Consider the following 18,736-nt stretch of genomic DNA (forward strand, 5'->3'; position numbering starts at 1 on the left):
TTTCCTATGCCTGTGTTAGAATGTTCTAAATGCTATGACATTTCTGCCTGAGATCTGACACAGATGACCATGAACTGATGATATTTGAACCCTTGCCTCTTTTCGGTGTTTTTCACTGCCCAAACCTCTCTCTCGCTGTAGTTTCTCAAACTCATTGTTCACATCAATCTGTGACACCAGAGTAAGGACTTTGTAAGTCAATCCTTGCTCCATCAGCTCCTCTGTGAAGCGTGTTGTCATGGAAACCAGCTCTGGACTGAAATGAAAAGAAATCAATGGAGAAAGTTACAAGGAATAGTCACGTCTATGCTTCATCACACAGATACAGCAGTTGTTCTTGACAATAATGTTTCATTACTGGAAAAGAAACAGAATGAATTATAACTCAGCTCTTTCCATCCTTGCTATATAATTAGGTGTCAATAAACTTCTAACCATAAATTATTTTTTATTTGTAAACAAAATAAAGCAGCTCTAATCTGTCAATCTTTATGGAATACTCAGTTATATTACTGATTTTATTTAAATTATACACACTAAAAGGAGAAATTTTTGTTATTTCTAATAATTAAAATAATAATCTGTCAAGTAATTTCCAAAAAAGCTCTGAAATCCTAAGAAGCGAACAGACCTGAGTTCGAGGGTCCATGTTTTGCCTCGTCTAGACTGTACCAAGGCTTTCAGGGAGTTTGCGATGCACCGTTTTCCATCCCAGTATAAAAGAACAGCTACTAATCCTCTGGTGAGACCAGGAAAATGTGGCTGTTGGTGCTCTCCTAGAAAAGGGAGTTGAGAAATAATTTGGTAAGTATGTGTTTAGGAGGAGACAAAAATTACCATACCAATGTTCAGTTCAGAGAAATCACAGAATTTCAGGGTTCTAGAGGACAGTAGGACTCCTCTACTTCAAACACTGTTTTCCTCCTCCCACATCTTAAGAAGCCATCCAATCTGTGCTGGAACACCAGCACTGACACGGAACTCACTGTTTCCCAAACTCTCAGTTTCACCTTCATCTATGATTTCCACATGCTGGTCTCACTTGGTCCACTGAATCTAATGATATTTAATGCCCATTTCCCCTCTTTCACACGAGATCTTTCAAATGTTTGGAAGGTTTTTCCCCTGAGTTTTCTCTGAAAAGTAAATAATCTATTCCTACATTTCTAGTTCACTCACCCTTTTAACTGTTCGCCTTTGAATAAGTTCCACTTTTGTCTTTTTTAGTTTTGGTTTCATTTCCTGAGCTGGTTGTCTTCTCCCCAAAACCCAATCACTCCACTTTCTCCTGTCCCCAAATTCATCTCATGGCTCACACCTCTGTACAGGCCATTTTGTGCCTGGATGCCTTTCGTCCTCCTGAGCACATACATATTCCATGTGACATGTGTCTACTCAGATTTCAACATCTAGTTCAGTCCTCATGAACTTTGTGAAGACTTCTCTGTACATCCTGAGGTCAATTTAATCCCTCTGCCTCTGGACAGTACGCCTCTGGATACTAAATCTTGCATAAACTGGCATCAAGGCACTTTAGTGTCTAATTACTCGTCTCCATGTTTTTCTCAATTACTAGACTATGAGCTCCTTTACACTAGTTGAAGTTCCATTTGTGTTTCTATCTCTGGAGTCTTAATGCAGTGCCAAGCCCATGATAAACATAAAATAAATGTTTGTTAATGGAAGTTCTGAGTTAAACTCAAAACTGAAGCCTATCCAGGTAACATTTCTATAATAGAGCGGTAAATTACCTTTCTTCTTCTCAATAACATACTTCTTTTAATGCAGCCTTAGGTCAAAAAGGATTTTGGAAGTCATGTGATAACTTTAAACATATGAAACTTTCCTGGGGCACCTGTGTGGCTCAGTCGGTTAAGTGCCCAACTCAGGTTTCAGCTCAGGTCATGATCTCATGGGTTGTGCGACTGAGCCTCTCGTGGGGCTCCATGCTCAGTGCAGAATCTGCTTGAGATTCTCTCTCTCTGCCCCTCCCCCCACTGACATGCACACACACTCCCTCTTTACATGTAACTATTCTGCTTAAATTCCCTGTCAGCAACTTCCCACTGCAATTAGAATAAAATCCTAGTAATTCGCCTTGCCTACAAGACTGAATATAATCAGATTCCTGCTCTCTTCCTTAACTTCCTTCACTCTCCCCTGTCTTTATGAGGCTCCTTCATCTTTTTACCCACAGTCTCTCTATTCTTTAGTGTGCCTTTGGTGTAACCTCAAGCACCTGCTGTTTGCTCTGCCTGGGTCACCTTCTCCAACAACTCTGGTACCTTGTCATCATTCAGGTCTCAGGTTAAGTGTCCCAGAGAAGACTTCTCTAAGTATCCTATTTAGAGATGCCCCCCCAGAAGCTCCCATATCTCTATATCACCACCTTTTTAAATTTTCTTCCTAGCGCACAGTATTACTAAAATTATCTTGTTTCTAACCTATTCATTATCTGAATCACCTTCTCAAAAAGAACTCCAAAAAGGAGTGAACTTACTTTCTTACTCATTACAGGACAATAAATTCTTTGTGCCATAAAATTTGTGAGATGCAGTCAACAATACTTTGCTAATAAATTACCATGGAAAAGCCTATTTTAAAACAGTTAAATTACCTTTAACAATTCCAATCATTAAAGCCCTCCCATTAGTCAAAGATAAACAGAAGGAGACATTTTGAATATGGTTTTTCAACTAAACTACTTTGGAATCTAAATGATACAACACTTGAAACCCTGAGTGGATGATTTTATAATTTTGTACTACCTTACGACAGATTCAGTTAAATGTCAACCTACCGGCAAGGAGAAGCTCAACAGCTGCCAATTCTCCAATATCAAAAAGGTCACTAAGGATAAAGGCCTCTTTAATGAGCTGTTCAGGAAGAAGTCGGGTTCCCTGTTGACCCTGGATGGCGACTCCCTCTGTACTGGCCTTCTGAACCTTTTCGTGCTGTTGGACATTTTTGGGCTACAATGGTAAAAATAAATAAAATCATGGAATGAAAATCGTATACTGGAGACAAGGTCTTAAATTATTACCTAAAGAAGGTAATTCGTGACAGGTAACATGATGGAAGAAGTACTGCTTATCAGACAATCTACCATTAGACCTTTAAGACGTGACACTTCCTATTACCTTCAACACTTATGCTGTTACTATCTTCTTAAAAACTGCTTCTGCTAAACTCTGAAATACAAAATTTTGAGAAAGCAAACCAAATAATACACTATTTTTCAAATTTGTAAAGAACATTTCTGATTATATATTTTATAAATAAAAACAATATGGTCTTCAAGTGAGAAATAACAAATAGATACATGAATTGTTGAATCAATTAGGAAGGCTAAGGATAGTTTATTAATATATTACATAAAATGTAATCTTAGTCCCAAAGGTCTTACTAGGTTCAAATAATTAACAAATGACATATGGTATAGAATTACTTGATGGATCATAAAATTTTAGAAATGTACATCTTGGGGCGCCTGGGTGGCTCAGTGGGTTAAGCCGCTGCCTTCGGCTCAGGTCATGATCTCGGGGTCCTGGGATCGAGTCCCGCATCGGGCTCTCTGCTCAGCAGGGAGCCTGCTTCCTCCTCTCTCTCTCTCTCTCTGCCTGCCTCTCTGCCTACTTGTGATCTGTCTGTCAAATAAATAAATAAAATCTTTAAAAAAAAAAAAAAAAAGAAATGTACATCTTATAAAAGGCCATATCAGTCATTTAATCCAACTCCTCTACTAACAGATGGAAAAGCGGGCACCTGGGTGATGCAGTCGGTTAAGCGTCCAACTCCTTAGTTTTGGCTCAGGCCACAATCTCAGGATCATGAGATCAAGCCCTATACTGTGCTCCAGCCTCCGTGTACCCTCAGTGCGGAGTCTACCTCAGATTCTCTCTCCCCTCCTTCTGCCCCTCCTGCTCATGCTCACTCGCGCGCTCTCTCTCTCTCTCTCTCCTTAAAAAATGAAATAAATCTTTGAAAGAAAAAAAAAAAAACAGACAGATGGAAAAGCTGATGCCAAGATAAGTCAGGTGACATCTGGTGCACATACAGCTCTAGTTAGAGCCAAGACTAGAACTCAGCTCACATGGACCCCGGCTAGAGCTCTTTCTACTAAAGACATCAAGAAAGGGGGAAAAAAAAAAGCTAAAAAGCAAAAGGCCATTTCTGGTAAGACAAACAGTTCTTAGATAGTCTTGTTAGTCTATAAAAGAAAATTATCAAACAGTAAGGAAAAGAATTTCCAAATATAAATTCCCTCCACTGAAGTACTCCATTCCTGGTTGAAAAGGATTTCAAGGGACGCCTGGGTGGCTCAGTTGGTTGGACGACTGCCTTTGGCTCAGGTCATGATTCCGGAGTCCTGGGATCAAGTCCCACATCGGGCTCCCAGCTCCATGGGGAGTCTGCTTCTCCCTCTGACCTTCTCCTCACTCATGCTCTCTCTCTCACAAATAAATAAATAAAATCTTTAAAAAAAAAAAAAAGAAAAGAAAAGAAAAGGATTTCAAGATGTGGTGATTAATGACACGCGAGAATTAATTAGTTCCCCTAATACAACTTACATAACATTATGAAGAGTTAAAATGTTGAAAGTGTACCTGGAAACAAACAAAATAATCAATCTTACTGAGCTTAGGTATATTAACTATAGGTCAGAAATTCCAAGGAGGCTCATATTTCTGGAATATACTAAACCTTCTAAATTGCATTCAAATATTGCTAAGCTATCTCCCCGCTAGAGATAAGTACAGTATAACATCTGTGGAGAACAAAAAGAAGAGAACAGCTGCTTCTAGGAAAAATTACATTCATAGAGAAAACTTGAGCCAAGGACTATACAAGTTATGTATTTCATTCACATGCATTAAGAATTTACTTCCTTGTCACATTTTTAAAAAAAGCATATCCAAGAAGTAAAAAAGAAAATTTCCTACTGGGTTTCTGAACAGTGAGATGAAGTCAGGTTTGTGTTTCTTCAAAATCATGTCAAGAAGGTGGACGGCTTCAGGTTGTCTTCTCCAAAGAGCATTTCCCACTGTTTGCCAAATGTCTTTGTAAGGACCCCAGAGACTGGCAGCTTCAGGAAAAAATAAATGAAACAAGCATCAAATAAAACATACATGTGGAAAATAGCAAAGTTACTGTCCATACATTTCAATTTGGTCACCATACCTACTTTAAAATATAGAGTTATACATACAAATCAAACATGAATATAAAAGCATACATATCAGCCTTCTCAAGCGACAATAAAAACATCATTCTACTTAACTTAATATAACATAAAGTAAATCCTGACTTTAAACTGGAGTATCTGCTATGGTTTTGCCACTTTATCAGCTGTGTGACAGGGAGCAAGGAAACAATCTCTTTGAACTTCAGTTTCTGTACATAAATAATACAGCTATTACCTACATCATAAGGTTGAACAGATTAAATGATATAAACTAGATGAAACACACAACACAGTGCCTGGCATACTGTAGGCACTCAATAAATACAGTGTTTTCTAGCCTCCCTATCATCCAAATAAAAGCAGGAGTAGAGGGAAAAAAGATTAGGTTTTGTAAAACTTAGCAGCTGAAAAAAAGCACTTTATTTTGGTAGGAATACTAGCTATTAAAAATCAACATAGAGGGGCACTTGGGCGGCTCAGTGGGGTAAAGCCTCTGCCTTCAGCTCAGGTCATGATCCCAGGGTCCTGGGATCGAGCCCCGCATCGGGCTCTCTGCTTAGCAGGGAGCCTGCTTCTTCCTCTCTCTCTGCCTGCCTCTCTGCCTCCTTGTGATTTCTGTCAAATAAATAAACAAAATTAAAAAAAAAAAATCAACATAGAAATATGAAACACTTCTATAAATTTATATAAAAAGGATCACATTTTTATTTGTAAAGGTAATAACAGGAAGCAATACTGAGCTTCTGCTAGGTGCTACCGAGCATGGTTCTAAGTTTGTCACACATATTATTTTATTTCAGAACACTGTGAGGACAGCACTACGTTTTCCTCCACTTTATAGATACAGAAATTGAGGCAGAGAGGTCAAGAAACTCACCCAAGGCCACACTGGATAGGTGGGTCATGAACCCAGGCAGTTTATCATCAAAATGTGCCTTAACTGCTGAATTATACTGTCTCTATACATAACACTTGGAAAATGAAAAGATTTGGGATAATACAGGTATTTCTGAAACATCCAGTAAGCGAAGAAATTAAGATCACAACATCTAGACATACCTAGGTGAATTTAACTAAACTCAGCCAAATTCACTTATCTAAGCCCTTAAATAATAAAATATTACAGAGAAAAAGAGAAACAATTTGATCTTTAAAAACTCACAATTAAGTTTTACAGACAAAGCATACTTAAGTGAAAAATTTCAATAACAATACAAAAAGTGAATATGGTTGTTGCCACAAAAGATCAAAAGATCAAAATGATGGTCAAAAGTTTTTAAGGGATGGCTACACTTGTGCAGCAATTTGGGGAAAATCTGGGTGACAAAGAGTAGCCAAGGGAAAGTAGGAGCTAAGGCTCAAAGACAGATGTGAAAGTGTAAAAGAGAATTCACAGAGCCATAGTGACATTACAGACTGGTGACTTTCAAACTATTTCCACTATAACCCATGGTAAGAAATATTCTATATCTCAATCCAGTACATACTTATGGGCAAAACGAAAAGTTGTATATAAATATTCACTCACTGTATCAGTGCATTCCAAATTTTTTATCCTGTTCACTATTTTATTCACTATGTAAAATCACTATATTTGGGGTGCCTGGGTGGCTCAGTGGGTTAAAGCCTCTGCCCTCAGCTCAGGTCATGATCCTGGGGTCCTGGGATGGAGACACACGTCAGGCTCTCTGCTTGGCAGGGAGCCTGCTTCCCTTCCTCTCTCTCTACTTGCCTCTCTGCCTACTTGTGATCTCTGTCAAATAAATAAATTTTTTAAAAAATCTAAAATCACTATATTTATTTTAGACCCACTGTTTGAATAACACTCCCTGAAGACCCAAGTTTCTGTTTGCAAACAATCAAATATGGTACCTATATGTGTTTATAAAGACTCTGAAAGGGAAACTAGTCAAAACCAATCAGTCACTCCAAAAACGTGGAACTTATCTATAGCCTAAACTATTAAGGGTCGTCTGTAAACATGCTTAACTGCTGTCTGAGAAAAACACAAATCCAAATAAACCTACCAGGGCAGGTAGGGCAGATTCTGCTGAGCACAGAGTCTACTTGAGATTCTCTCTCTCCCTCTCCCTGGCCCTCCCCCCAACTGCCCCCACCTCAAGTGCACACACACTCTCTCTCTCAAAAAAAAAAAAGAAAGAAAGAAAGAGAAAAGAAAAGAATAAATTAAAAAACCGACCAGGGCAGTAAGATGGCATAATAATGTAACCTAATTAAATATGTTAAATGTTCATTGTCCTATGAACAGTGTTATCAGAAAAAGGCAATGCGTTGGGGAAAATTTTTTTTCAGGAAGAATGTGCTGGGAGAGGACAGACTAGTCAAACCAGATCATTCATTCACTCAACAAGTATTTACTGAGGGCTTTCCATGTGCCAGGGACTATCAACCAAGCAAGACAAACAGGATCCCAGTCCTCATGGAACTTTGAGATTGACACAGAGAAAGACGTTAAACATAGAATTCAGAAAACAATTACCAGTATAATAAAAGATGATGAAGTACAGAGTGCTAGGAGAATGTATAAAAGGGAGAACCTAGCCAAACCTAATCTGAAGATCAGGGCAGGAAGCCATAGGTCATTGGTTCGGGGACCTGGGGGATGAGAATCAGCAGGTCCAGACTTCATATCAACAGCAATCTACTCCCTGCTTTGCTTCCATTTTTGCCAATCTTCTGATTTAAAAAATATACCTTGTCATATAAATTGCTAGAGTAAAAAATGTGCTAACGAACCAACAAGAGTACCAGTGCAGATACACTTCCCATTAAAGATCAATAAATTGAAATACTACTTTACATATCTGTCTTTTCTGAATCTTATTAAAGAAAATCAATTGCTAGGATCCAGCACTCTGGATACACTAAGAGTTCAGGCCTGACAAAATGAGAACCTAACCCCTGGATCCTACTGACAGCCAGTGACGTACTAACTAGTTGGATGGTAACCAGTTAACTTCCCTAGAGGTCATATTCTTGGCCCTCTCTAACGGCAAAAATAGAGTAGGTTTGAGTCCAAGAGGCAATTTTTCCTATTAGTAAATAGGAAAGTTCCAAGCAGTAGATGAAAAAATGAAATGGGTACTATAGGGCAATGGTGTGGTTTCTGGACTAAATAGAATCACAGAAGTGTCAGGAACCAAGGATGACTGGTAAGTAAGCTGCTAATAAGGTGACAGAACCTAAAGTAGGATGAGGGCAATAAAAGCACAAGAAAAGGCCTGTTAGTAGAAAAGAGCCAGAACTAGCAACTGATTGGCACAGGGTACAAAACAAAGTATCAAGGAGAGTCTGGATGGCTTAGCTCGTAAAGCATGTGACTCCTGATCTCAGGGTTGTCAGTTCGAGCCAGATACTGGGTGTAGAGATTACTTAAAAATAAAATCTTAAAAAAGAAAGAAAGAAAGAAAGAAAGGCATCAAAAACAACTTCTAGGGGCGCCTGGGTGGCTCAGTGGGTTAAAACCTCTGCCTTCGGCTCGGGTCATGATCCCAGGGCCCTGGGATCGAGCCCCACATCAGACTGTCTGCTCTGCAGGGAGCCTGCTTCCTCTTCTCTCTCTCTCTGCCTGCCTCTCTGCCTACTTGTGATCTCTGTCTGTCAAATAAATAAATAAAATCTTTAAAAAAAAAAAAAAACAACTTCTAGGCAAATTTGAAACTTGTCTTATCTCAGGTATTTAAAAATTCTGAGCTGATAAAAGTAAATTCTCTTTTTTAACAGTAACAATATATTGAGACACCTGGGTGGCTTGGTTGGTTATTCATTTGTCTGACTCTTGATTTCAGCTCAGGTCATGATCTCAGAGTGGAGGGACTGAGCCCAGAGTGGAGAGACTGACCCCAAAGTGCAGCTCCGCCCTCAACAGGGAGTCTGCTTGGGACTGCCTTTCTCCTTCTCTCTCTGCCCCTTCCCACCCACCTCCCTCCAACCAGGGCACGCACAGGGTACACAGGCGCACGCTCTCTCTCTCTCTCTAATAAAATTAAATAAATATTTAAAAATAAATAAAGAAATCATTAAAATAATAAAGTAACAATATACAACAGAACCTCTGAAGAACCAATAAATTTCTTTGTATTAAACATACTTAGCATTATAAGCTGAGTTACAGAGAAAAATTCTAACCTCCCCCCTTTTATGAAACCAAGAGGCATCCAGTAACTGGTCAAAAACTACCAAAAACCCCATGTATCCTGGCATCCTTAGTCTATCATTAACATCAACACATCACAGAAGGTAATTGCAACAGAGAGTTTTCATTGGCTTGTCTTTGGCTGGCTAATTTTCATAAACACCTTTCTGTGATTACAAATGTAAAGAAGCTATAAATTCTTCCAAATTACTAAATATGTATTGATGTATTTTTAACATAAGTGATTAGTTCATTTGAGAAATAAATCTTTAATGTTTAGGAATACCTCCAACAAATCACATTCATTCACTCATTTACAGTATACTAGTTACTGGTAAGATGTAATCATACAGCCAGACGTGAGGGTAGTATCTAGTTTGACAAGTGCTATGAAGAAGAGATACTCAGGGCAAGAGATTACAGAATCAGGGAATATGATCAACTCAAGGAGGTCAGAAAAGGGAAGGATTCCTTGAGGAAGTGCTCATTAGTTGAAATCTGAAGGATCAAGAATAGAGTTAAATGAAGGGAGGAAGAAAGAACATACATCAAGGAAGAGAGGACAGCATGTGGGTTCCCAAAGTAAGAGGGAACACTGCCCATTTCTCTCTTTCCTCAGGCAATGAACATTCTTTGTTTCTATGAGTTTGACTACTTTAGGTATCAAAATAAGTGGAATGGGGCGCCTGGATGGCTCAGTGGGTTAAGGCTCTGCCTTCAGCTCAGGACATGATCTCAGAGTCCTGGGTTGGAGCCCCACATCGACTCTCTGCTCAGCAGGGAGCCTGCTTCCCCCTCTCTCTCTGCCTATTTGTGATCTCTCTCTGTGTGTCAAATAAATAAATAAAATATTTTTTAAAAAAATTTTTAAGTGAGTGGAATCATTCAGTATTTATCTTTTTGTGACTGGCTTACTTCACTTAACACAATGTCCTCAAGATTTATCTAAGTTGTAGTATATGACAGGATTTCCCTTTTAAGGCCAAATAATAGCCCACTGTATGTATATACTACATTTTGCTTAGCCACTCATCCATCCATGCACATTCAGGCTGCTACCCTAGGATGTTTAACTAAATACAAATATATTCTCCTGACTCAGATGCAAAAAATGTTTCCTTTCTGTGTTATCAATTAAACACTCCTGGCACAAGGCCTTATTATACAATGTATACTCCTTGCAGTTGTTGGTAACTCGCTTTTCTCTGTCCTTCCGTGATTTATGTTTAATGATAGTACCTTGGAATGTGCACTAAAGAACAGTATATAGTGACACATATAATATCGAAGTCTTGTTTTTAAGATTACATCTGGGTATGAGAAAGGACAGAAGTATTTAGAACCTAACTTCATGACCAGCATTCATATATATGAAAACTCGATGTAATAAAATGTGCTTAAGTAGTTTAAGCACCTAAGACTGGTTTACAGTCATTATGTGTATAACCCTGGGGATGTTACTTAACTACCTTAAGCTTTTACTTCCCCATCTGCAGACTGGGGTACTTAAACAACAGCTACTCCATCAGTGTACAAAGGGGATTAAATGAGATGATGCAAACAGGACACTTAGTCCAATGCCTGGGACATAGCAGATGCTCAATAACATAATCCTTCATTGTCATAAAATAATTTATTACAGTGTTTCTGAAATGGCTTGATTTGCAAAATTCAGATTTAGACAACTTTACAAGAATATCGGTCCTGTGCAAAGTAGAACCAGCACTTTTACCCCTCCAGAAAAAGATCACATGGGGTGGGGGGGGTATGGGTTGGAGCGCCCCTTAAATATTACTCTTGAGTGAGATTCTCTACCAGCATTTACCACTCAGACATGCTCTTATAATTGAATCTAAGAAGCTAACTGCACCTCATTCTGAGCAGGAAATTCTCCGTTTTCAAGACCATTCTACCCTGTGCAAGACTTTTGGCATCCTTGCCCCGCCCATTAGGCGCCAGGAATTGTGACAATCAAAATGCACCCACTCTTTCAAAAGCCTCTGGGAACGGTACTGCCCAAGGATGAGCATCAGCAAAAGAGAACCCACCCCAAATCCTCCAGTGTCCTTCTACTACCTTCTTGGTTCTACCTTGCTACCTCTCCATAGGCAAAGAGGGACGCGCCACAAAGGCAGAGGTCAGAATCCTCTGCTAAGGCAGTGGCACCCCCTCCCCAGCCACCTTCCAGGTTGCAGGCTTCATAATCAAAGACCCTCGCTTCCTACAAGACCGCCCAACATCCATTCATAAGGGGCTGTGCTGGCTACTCTGATGTGGGAGCTTTCGGCCCGCGCTCGTGGCTAAAAATCATCTCGGGTCCTCTGGCCTCACTGCCAGAGACTTGTCTATCTTGGCGAAATCCGAGCCAAAGACACACAATGGGGTGGGGAGTTGAAAGGACCAAGCTCAGCCCCGGGCTGCAAGAGACTGCACGCGGGGTTCCAGTGGACCAAGCCTCGGTGCCTGCACACTAAACCCCAACTCGAGGGCTGGAGCCGCAGCGCGGACGCGCGCCATTCAAACTGGGGAGGGGTGGGACTCTAGGCCCAGAGCTAGGGAAAAGCAAGCACAATACTCAAGTGAAGGCCTGATTGCGAGGAACCTCAGAGTCCGGGTCTTTCCCTAAAGAACCAACCGTCGCCCTGCCCGACTGATTCCTTTCTGCCCCGGCCGCCCTTACCCGAATTTACCGCCAACAGCGTCGCCATCTTGGAGGCGCACTAACGGAGCCCTCCTGCCGCACGAAAGCCCCAGAAAAGGGCGAGGCTGCCCGAAATCATGCCTGAACAGGAAGGTATCACCCTGTCTCGGAATGGCAGTCTCGACGGACTCGAGCGGACAACAACTTGGAAATCTGCTGTAGGTCGCAGACGTAAATTTTGGCCGCGATCTTCTTATTCAAATTAGGCGAGGGCAACCAGCTCGGAAATACGAGGTCCTCGATATGACGTTAGTCGTGCGGTGCATACTGGGCCTTGTAGTTTCTTTTTTAATGATGCTTGAAGTGTAAGTGTAACAATAAGAAAACGAGACTAATTATTGAAATTAAGACTATTTATGATATTTTAAAAGCCGTAAACCTAGGTCATTATCTCCATGTCAAATCAAAACTTCCTTGCGTTTCTTTCTTTGAGGAGTGGAGTGTAAGGTGTATAAATCTCAAAAGCCATTTATTTATCAGTTATAAACTAAGTTTTTGTTACATTCCAATATACCAAGTGTATTGTGTCAACATAGTTGCATAGACTGAAACAAATCACAGTGAAACAAATCATAACTTTTTATTGTGACATTTTCAAACGTATGCAAAAGTAAAATAATGAATGCTCAGCTTCAATCACATGGCCTCCACCCCTAACAGGGGAGATTATTTTGAAGAAATTTCCAGACATATCCTCTCATAAATACCAAATATTTTTCCTACCTAAACACCCCAAAGAGCTGGATTTTTTTTTTTTTTTTTTTTTTAAGATTTTTCATTTATTAGGCTCCTGGTTGGCTCAGAGGGTTGAGCCTCTGGCTTTGGCTCAGGTCATGATCTCAGAGTCCTGGAATCAAGCCCCGCATGGGGCTCTCTGCTCCGCAGGGAGCCTGCTTCCCCCTCTCTCTCTGCTTCCCTCTCTGCCTACTTGTGATCTCTGTCCTAAATAAATAAAACCTTTTAAAAAAAGATTTTTCATTGAAAGAGAGAGAGAAAGCAGGAACGGGGGAGAGGAGCAGAGGGAGAAAGGGAAGCAGACTCTGGCTGAGCAGTGAACTGACATGGGACTTGATCCCAAGACCTGGAGATCATGAGCAGAGCTAAAGGCTCATGCTGAACTGATTGAGCCACCTAGGGCCCCCAGATAGCTGGGCCTTTTCTTTTAGTTACTAAATTTTAGTTTACTAATTTTCAAACTAAAATATAAAGATTACCATTTACTATCTATGCCAGACTTTGATTACAAATCTGACATTATTGAACAATGTAATAATTATTATGTTATCTCATTTAATCCCCAAAACAACTCTATTAGCAAAATGATGTTAATTATAATTATTTATCTCAGAAACGTTACCTGTGCCTTACAATCTCAATTTATCAATTCCAACATTCCACTGAGGCTGGGAGGAGATAAGAGTTTATATTTCTACTTCATTGTTGGAAATCAGAATTAAATAATTTAGACACAATCAGAGCAGGCATGTTCATTCTTTTGAACAAATAGTATTGAGTGACACAATGTACATTCAGTGGAACACAAAAGTCACTGGCGATTTTTTTTTTGAAAGTCATTGCTATACAGACACAAATGCCAGACTACCATGAAAGTGGTTTTAAGGAGTGAAGGGGAAGAGAAAATGAAAAGGCAAAGTGATATTTCCTGAAGTTTAGCATGAAAGGGAGAAAAATATTCAGCAGAAACTTGGCAGAGGGGGGCATTTAAAGATTTTCTTTCTGAGAACAATTCTTACAAGCCCTCCTTCCCTCCACCCCCGCAGGCCCACACACTTCCCTCTCAACAGATCACTTTGCTTTCTGTGAAGGACCACTTCAACTTCCTGCCACTCCCCCTTACCCACCATCACATTTACAAGGATTCTTTCACAGGTTCCTCAATCCATAGCAATTGAGATATTGCCATCATAACTCCCCTAAAACTTTCAGTATGGTCACTAATGACAAATGGTCAACCCCATTGGCACTTTTCTGAATTTCTTTTTTTTTTTTTTAATTTTTATTTATTTGACAGAGATAGTAAGAAGAGCAACAGAAGCAGGGGGAGTGGGAGAGGGAGAAGGAAGCTTCCTGCTGAGCAGGGAGCATGATGCAGGGCTCGATTCCAGGACCCCGGGATCATGACCTGAACCGAAGGCAGATGCTTAATGATGCACCCCACTTTTCTGAATTTCTTAGAAATTATTTCCCCCTTGGCATGTGACACACCATCCCTGTTAGTTTTCTAGTTCTGAAGTTTCCTGTATGGACTTCTCTTCCTCCTCTTGCCCATTAAATGTAGGTCTTTCCTTTGGGTGTCTATTTCCTCATTCTACATGCTTTCTCTAGGAAATCTTACTGCTTCGTACTACCCCCCTGTTTGCTGATGAATTCTGTGTTTAAATCTCTAGTCTAGGGGCGCCTGGGTGGCTCAGTGGGTTAAGCCGCTGCCTTCAGCCCAGGTCATGATCTCAGGGTCCTGGGATCGAGTCCCGCATCGGGTTCTCTGCTCAGCGGGGAGCCTGCTTCCCTCTCTCTCTGCCTGCCTTTCCGTGTACTTGTGATTTCTCTCTGTCAAATAAATAAATAAAATCTTCTAATAAATAAATAAATAAATCTTTAGTCTAGTCTTCCTCCTGCGCTTCAGGTTTGCATATCCACATATCTATTGATTGTCACACATTGTCATCTCAGAATCACTTAACCAATTAAATCCAAACTTAAATTAGCATTTTCCTCCTAAAGTTCTGTGACCTGTATCCACTCAGTTGCCAAAGTCAGAAATCTGGGAGTCATTCTACATGCTTCCTTCAATGGCCAAATCTTACTCATTCTATCTCATAGATGTTTCTGGAACCCTTTTTCTTTGTTCTGTGCCCTATGCCCTTGTTTTCTTCAGGTCAAACTTCTTTTAACTTGTATTTTGCAATAACCTCTCACAGGTTTTCCTGATTTCCATTTTATCCTCCTCTCACGGACTCCAAAGTGATTTTTTTTTCTTTTTTCTTTTTTCTTTTTTTTTAAGATTCATTTATTTATTTGAGAGAGAGCAAAAGAGCACGGGTGTTGGGGGAGAAGCAGAGGGAGAGACTCTCAAGCCGACTCCCCATGCAGGGTCCCACCCCATGAAATCAGGAACGGAGCCAAAATCACAAAAGTAGGAGGCTTACCAGACTGAGTCACCTAGGCACTCCCTTACCCCCACCAAAGTGATTTTTAAATACACAAATCAGATCCTATACTTGCCCTGATCAAAATTCATCAATGAACTATTACCCAAAATAATATCTGAAAACTTCTTAGCAAGGAAATCATGCCACTTCCTGATCTGGTTCAGCCTCCTTCTTTAACCTCCTCGCCCTCACTCTTCTCAAGTTCTCTTTTTGGTGATCCTTCTCAACTAGTCTCTATTCCCCAACTACAACTTGCTTTCTTGTACCGTGTATGAATGAATGTCTTTGCACCTGTTGTTCTATACTCCTGGAATGTCCTTCCATCCCTTCTCTATCCTGCTGACCCCCCATTAAATTAACCACCCCAATATAACCCATCTTCCAAGTCTGAGGGCCTGTGTTAATGCTGCCTCCCTGATGATTACTCCAACTTGGGAGACAAATTCAAGGGTTACTTTCCCCACATCCCTATTGTACTATTAGCCACTCCGTTACGTCCCTATGTGCTATGATGACTATCTCTCCATCGAAACTGTTAGCTTCCTGTGGTAGACTGTTATTAAAAGGCCCCCAAAGAATCACACACCTCTGAATTCTAGTGTGTCATCATCTGCCACGCTGAATCTGGGCGGGCCTTATGACTTGCTTGGCCCAAAAAAATGCAGTGTAAATGACGATGGGCAAATTCCAAGGACTGAAGAGACATTGCTGCTGCCACTTTTCCTCTTTTGGTGCCCTGAACATCACATGAGGACATCTGAGCTTGCCTCCTTGAAGATGAAGCACCATGTGGAGAGAAGCCTAGCCAGCCTCTAGCTGTTCCTACTCTCCTCGATGAGATGTCAGATATGAACAAGGCCATCTTGGATCCTCCAGTCCTCGCTGAGCCACGGGTTGATGGCAGTGGGGTATGCGAGCCCAGCCCAGATTCCAAAATTGTGATCAAGTGAACAGCTATTGTTTTAAGCTACAGTTTTGTGGTCTGTTATGTTCAATAAACAACTGCTTTGGGGCACCAGGGTGGCTCAGTCGGTTAAGCGTCTGACTCTTCTTGATTGAGGCTCAGGTCATGATCTCAAGGTTGTGAGATCAAAACCCGTGTTGGGCTCCACACTGGGCATGGAGCCCGTTTCCTGTTCCTGCCACATCCCTGGCTTGCAGGTACAATTCAGAAAAAAACATTTGCAGAGTTTGGTGCTTGATACCTGAAAGAAAGAGAGATGGAACATGTCATTATGGCTGACAGTTCAGACCCAGAGCCCAGCTTCCTGGGCTCAAATTCTTTTAACTATGAAACATTCCTTGGCCAATCAATTTCCACATCTCTAAATAGGGATGATAATATTAGTACCCTCATGGAAGAATTTTTAAGAAGCTTTTGTAAAGTGTTTAGAATGTGCCATATGAGTGTTCGTTAAATAAAAATCAATTATTTCTAAGGCAAAATAAGTGTCAAGTGGAAGAATAGTAAATTACTTAAAACCAAAACTGCACTGCAGGGGCACCTGGCTGGCTTGGTTGGGAGAACATGCAACTCTTGATCTCGGGGTTGTGAGTTTGACCCCCATGTTGGGTGCAGAGATTACTTAAAAAAATAAAATCTTAAAAAAAAAAAAAAGTGTACTGCAGGGGCACCTGGATGGCTCAGTTGCTTAAGCATCTGCCTTCAGCTCAGGTCATGATCCCCAGGTCCTGGGACTGAGCCGTATTTCAGGCTCCCTGCCCAGCAGCGAGTCTGCTCCTCCCTCTCCACCTGCCCCTCCCAAGTCTCTCAAATAAATAAATAAATAAATAAAATCTTTTTTAAAAAAGTGTACTGCAAATGTGGAAGCATGCAACAATTAAATAATGTGTGGTTTCTCTGGGATTGGGATAGGGTTCTGCCCCAATCAAACCAATTCATTATTTGAAATTTCCCTCTCTGCCCCTATTAGGTGAGTTTTAAATGTATACACAAAGTGCTTTGAGATCTTAAAATAATGGCAGTCATTTCTTATTTGGAGTTTAGGAAATGAAAATTAGGTAAAGGTACACAATGGAGGTAGCACTTGGATGGTCAGATGGTGGGATTTTACAGGGTCTTAAAAGTGGATGGGAACAGGAAATGGGAGAACAGACCAGTGAAAAAGAAGTGATGAAAAGTCCAAGGTTTAGTATTTATAGAGCTGCAGCACCTTCTCTGGACAAGGCTTAGAAATTCAGGTAAGGGCACCTGGGTGGCTCAGTAGGTTGAGTGTCTGCCTTTGGCTTGGGTCAGAATTCCAGGGTCCTGGGATTGAGCCCCACATTGGGCTCCCTGCTCAGTGGGGAGTCCGCTTCTCCCCCTACCTCTGCCTGCCATTCCCCCTGCTTGTGCTCTCTCTCTTTCTGTCAAATAAATAAGTAAAATCTTAAAAAAGAAAAGAAAAGAAAGAGAAGGGAAGGAAATGAAATGAAAAGAAAGGAAAGGAAGAGAGAAAGAAAGAAAGAAAGAAAGAAAGAAAATAAGAAAGAAAGAAAGAAAGAAAGAAAGAAAGAAAGAAAGAAAGAAAGAAAGAGAAATGAAATTCAGGTGTGGTGTTTCCTGTTCTATGATTTTCCCTATCCCACCCAGGGGAGGACCGCAGACATGACAGATTCGTCGCTACCTGTATGTGCTGACTCCAGCTAGTGGCCAGTTAAGTTTGTAGTTGCAGAACCACTGGCCTTGGATTACAAGTGGTCTCTGGTGGAACAGGAAACTAATTGGCCCTAGATTTTTCCCTAGAGATCCACAACCACAATGTATCGAGTGGGTTCTGTAGAACTGCTTCCCCTTCACAGGCTGCCTCATCCCAATAGCCTCTTACCTGGTCTTCCTGCTTCTGGTCTCTTCTTTCCAACTCCCACTCCACCCCATAACCAGAGGGATCACTTTGTCCTCTCCACAACACCCTTCACACTCTTGTCACGGGCCTGAGGCGAAATGCATTTCTTAGAGTGGCCTACAAGGCTGTTCAGGAGCTGGCTCCTCTAGGCCTCTTCAGTTGAATCTCACATCTGCTCACTTGGGCTTCTACGACTACTGCAGGTACTAAGACACACATTCTCAAGACCCTTCGTCGGTGCAGGCCCTTTCTTCACAGGATATTCCCTCCAGCTACTGGACCACATCTTCCTTCCCCCCAATCTTTGCTGGCACTCTCTTCTTTAGCCCCTTCATCTGGTTGGTTCTCTCAGGAAGTCACCTTTCCCCACAGCACCCTTACCTGAGGCTAGATTAAATACCCTCCTGCAGGAGCACTTACCCTCTGTCGGTTAAGCTGACGCACATGACTTCTGCTCAAGTCGTGATCTTGGGGTCCTGGGATTAAGACCAGCAGCAGAGATTCTGCGTGTCTCTCTCCCCCTCCCTCTCCCTCCGCCCCTCCCCCTACTTGTATGCACTCACTCTCTCTCTTTCTGTCTACCCCTCCGCTAAAAGTTTCACACAGAGGAGTAGCGGTATCAATAGGTACACAATGTTTGCTGAATGACTAAGGGTGAAGAAGGGTCACGCCACTGTC

The 18,736-nt window shown here is 41.1% G+C and overlaps 1 protein-coding gene across 1 annotated transcript in view; it reads right to left on the reverse strand.

The window, feature by feature from the left end:
• NUP205 (nucleoporin 205) overlaps positions 1-12,290 on the reverse strand; it is an 83,420-nt gene extending 71,130 nt beyond the window's left edge. The window contains exons 1-5 of the mRNA XM_082693262.1: positions 12,022-12,290; positions 4,944-5,086; positions 2,801-2,972; positions 632-776; positions 97-256 (exon numbers count right to left, since the gene is read on the reverse strand). Of these exons, the coding sequence (XP_082549388.1) occupies positions 97-256; positions 632-776; positions 2,801-2,972; positions 4,944-5,086; positions 12,022-12,049 (648 nt within the window). The 5' untranslated portion in view covers positions 12,050-12,290. The remainder of the gene's footprint in view (positions 1-96; positions 257-631; positions 777-2,800; positions 2,973-4,943; positions 5,087-12,021) is intronic.
• Positions 12,291-18,736: the final 6,446 nt, after the last annotated feature.

The sequence above is a fragment of the Mustela nivalis genome (genome assembly GCF_964662115.1).
Source record: "Mustela nivalis genome assembly, chromosome: 12".
In the NCBI taxonomy this organism is placed as follows: domain Eukaryota; kingdom Metazoa; phylum Chordata; class Mammalia; order Carnivora; family Mustelidae; genus Mustela; species Mustela nivalis.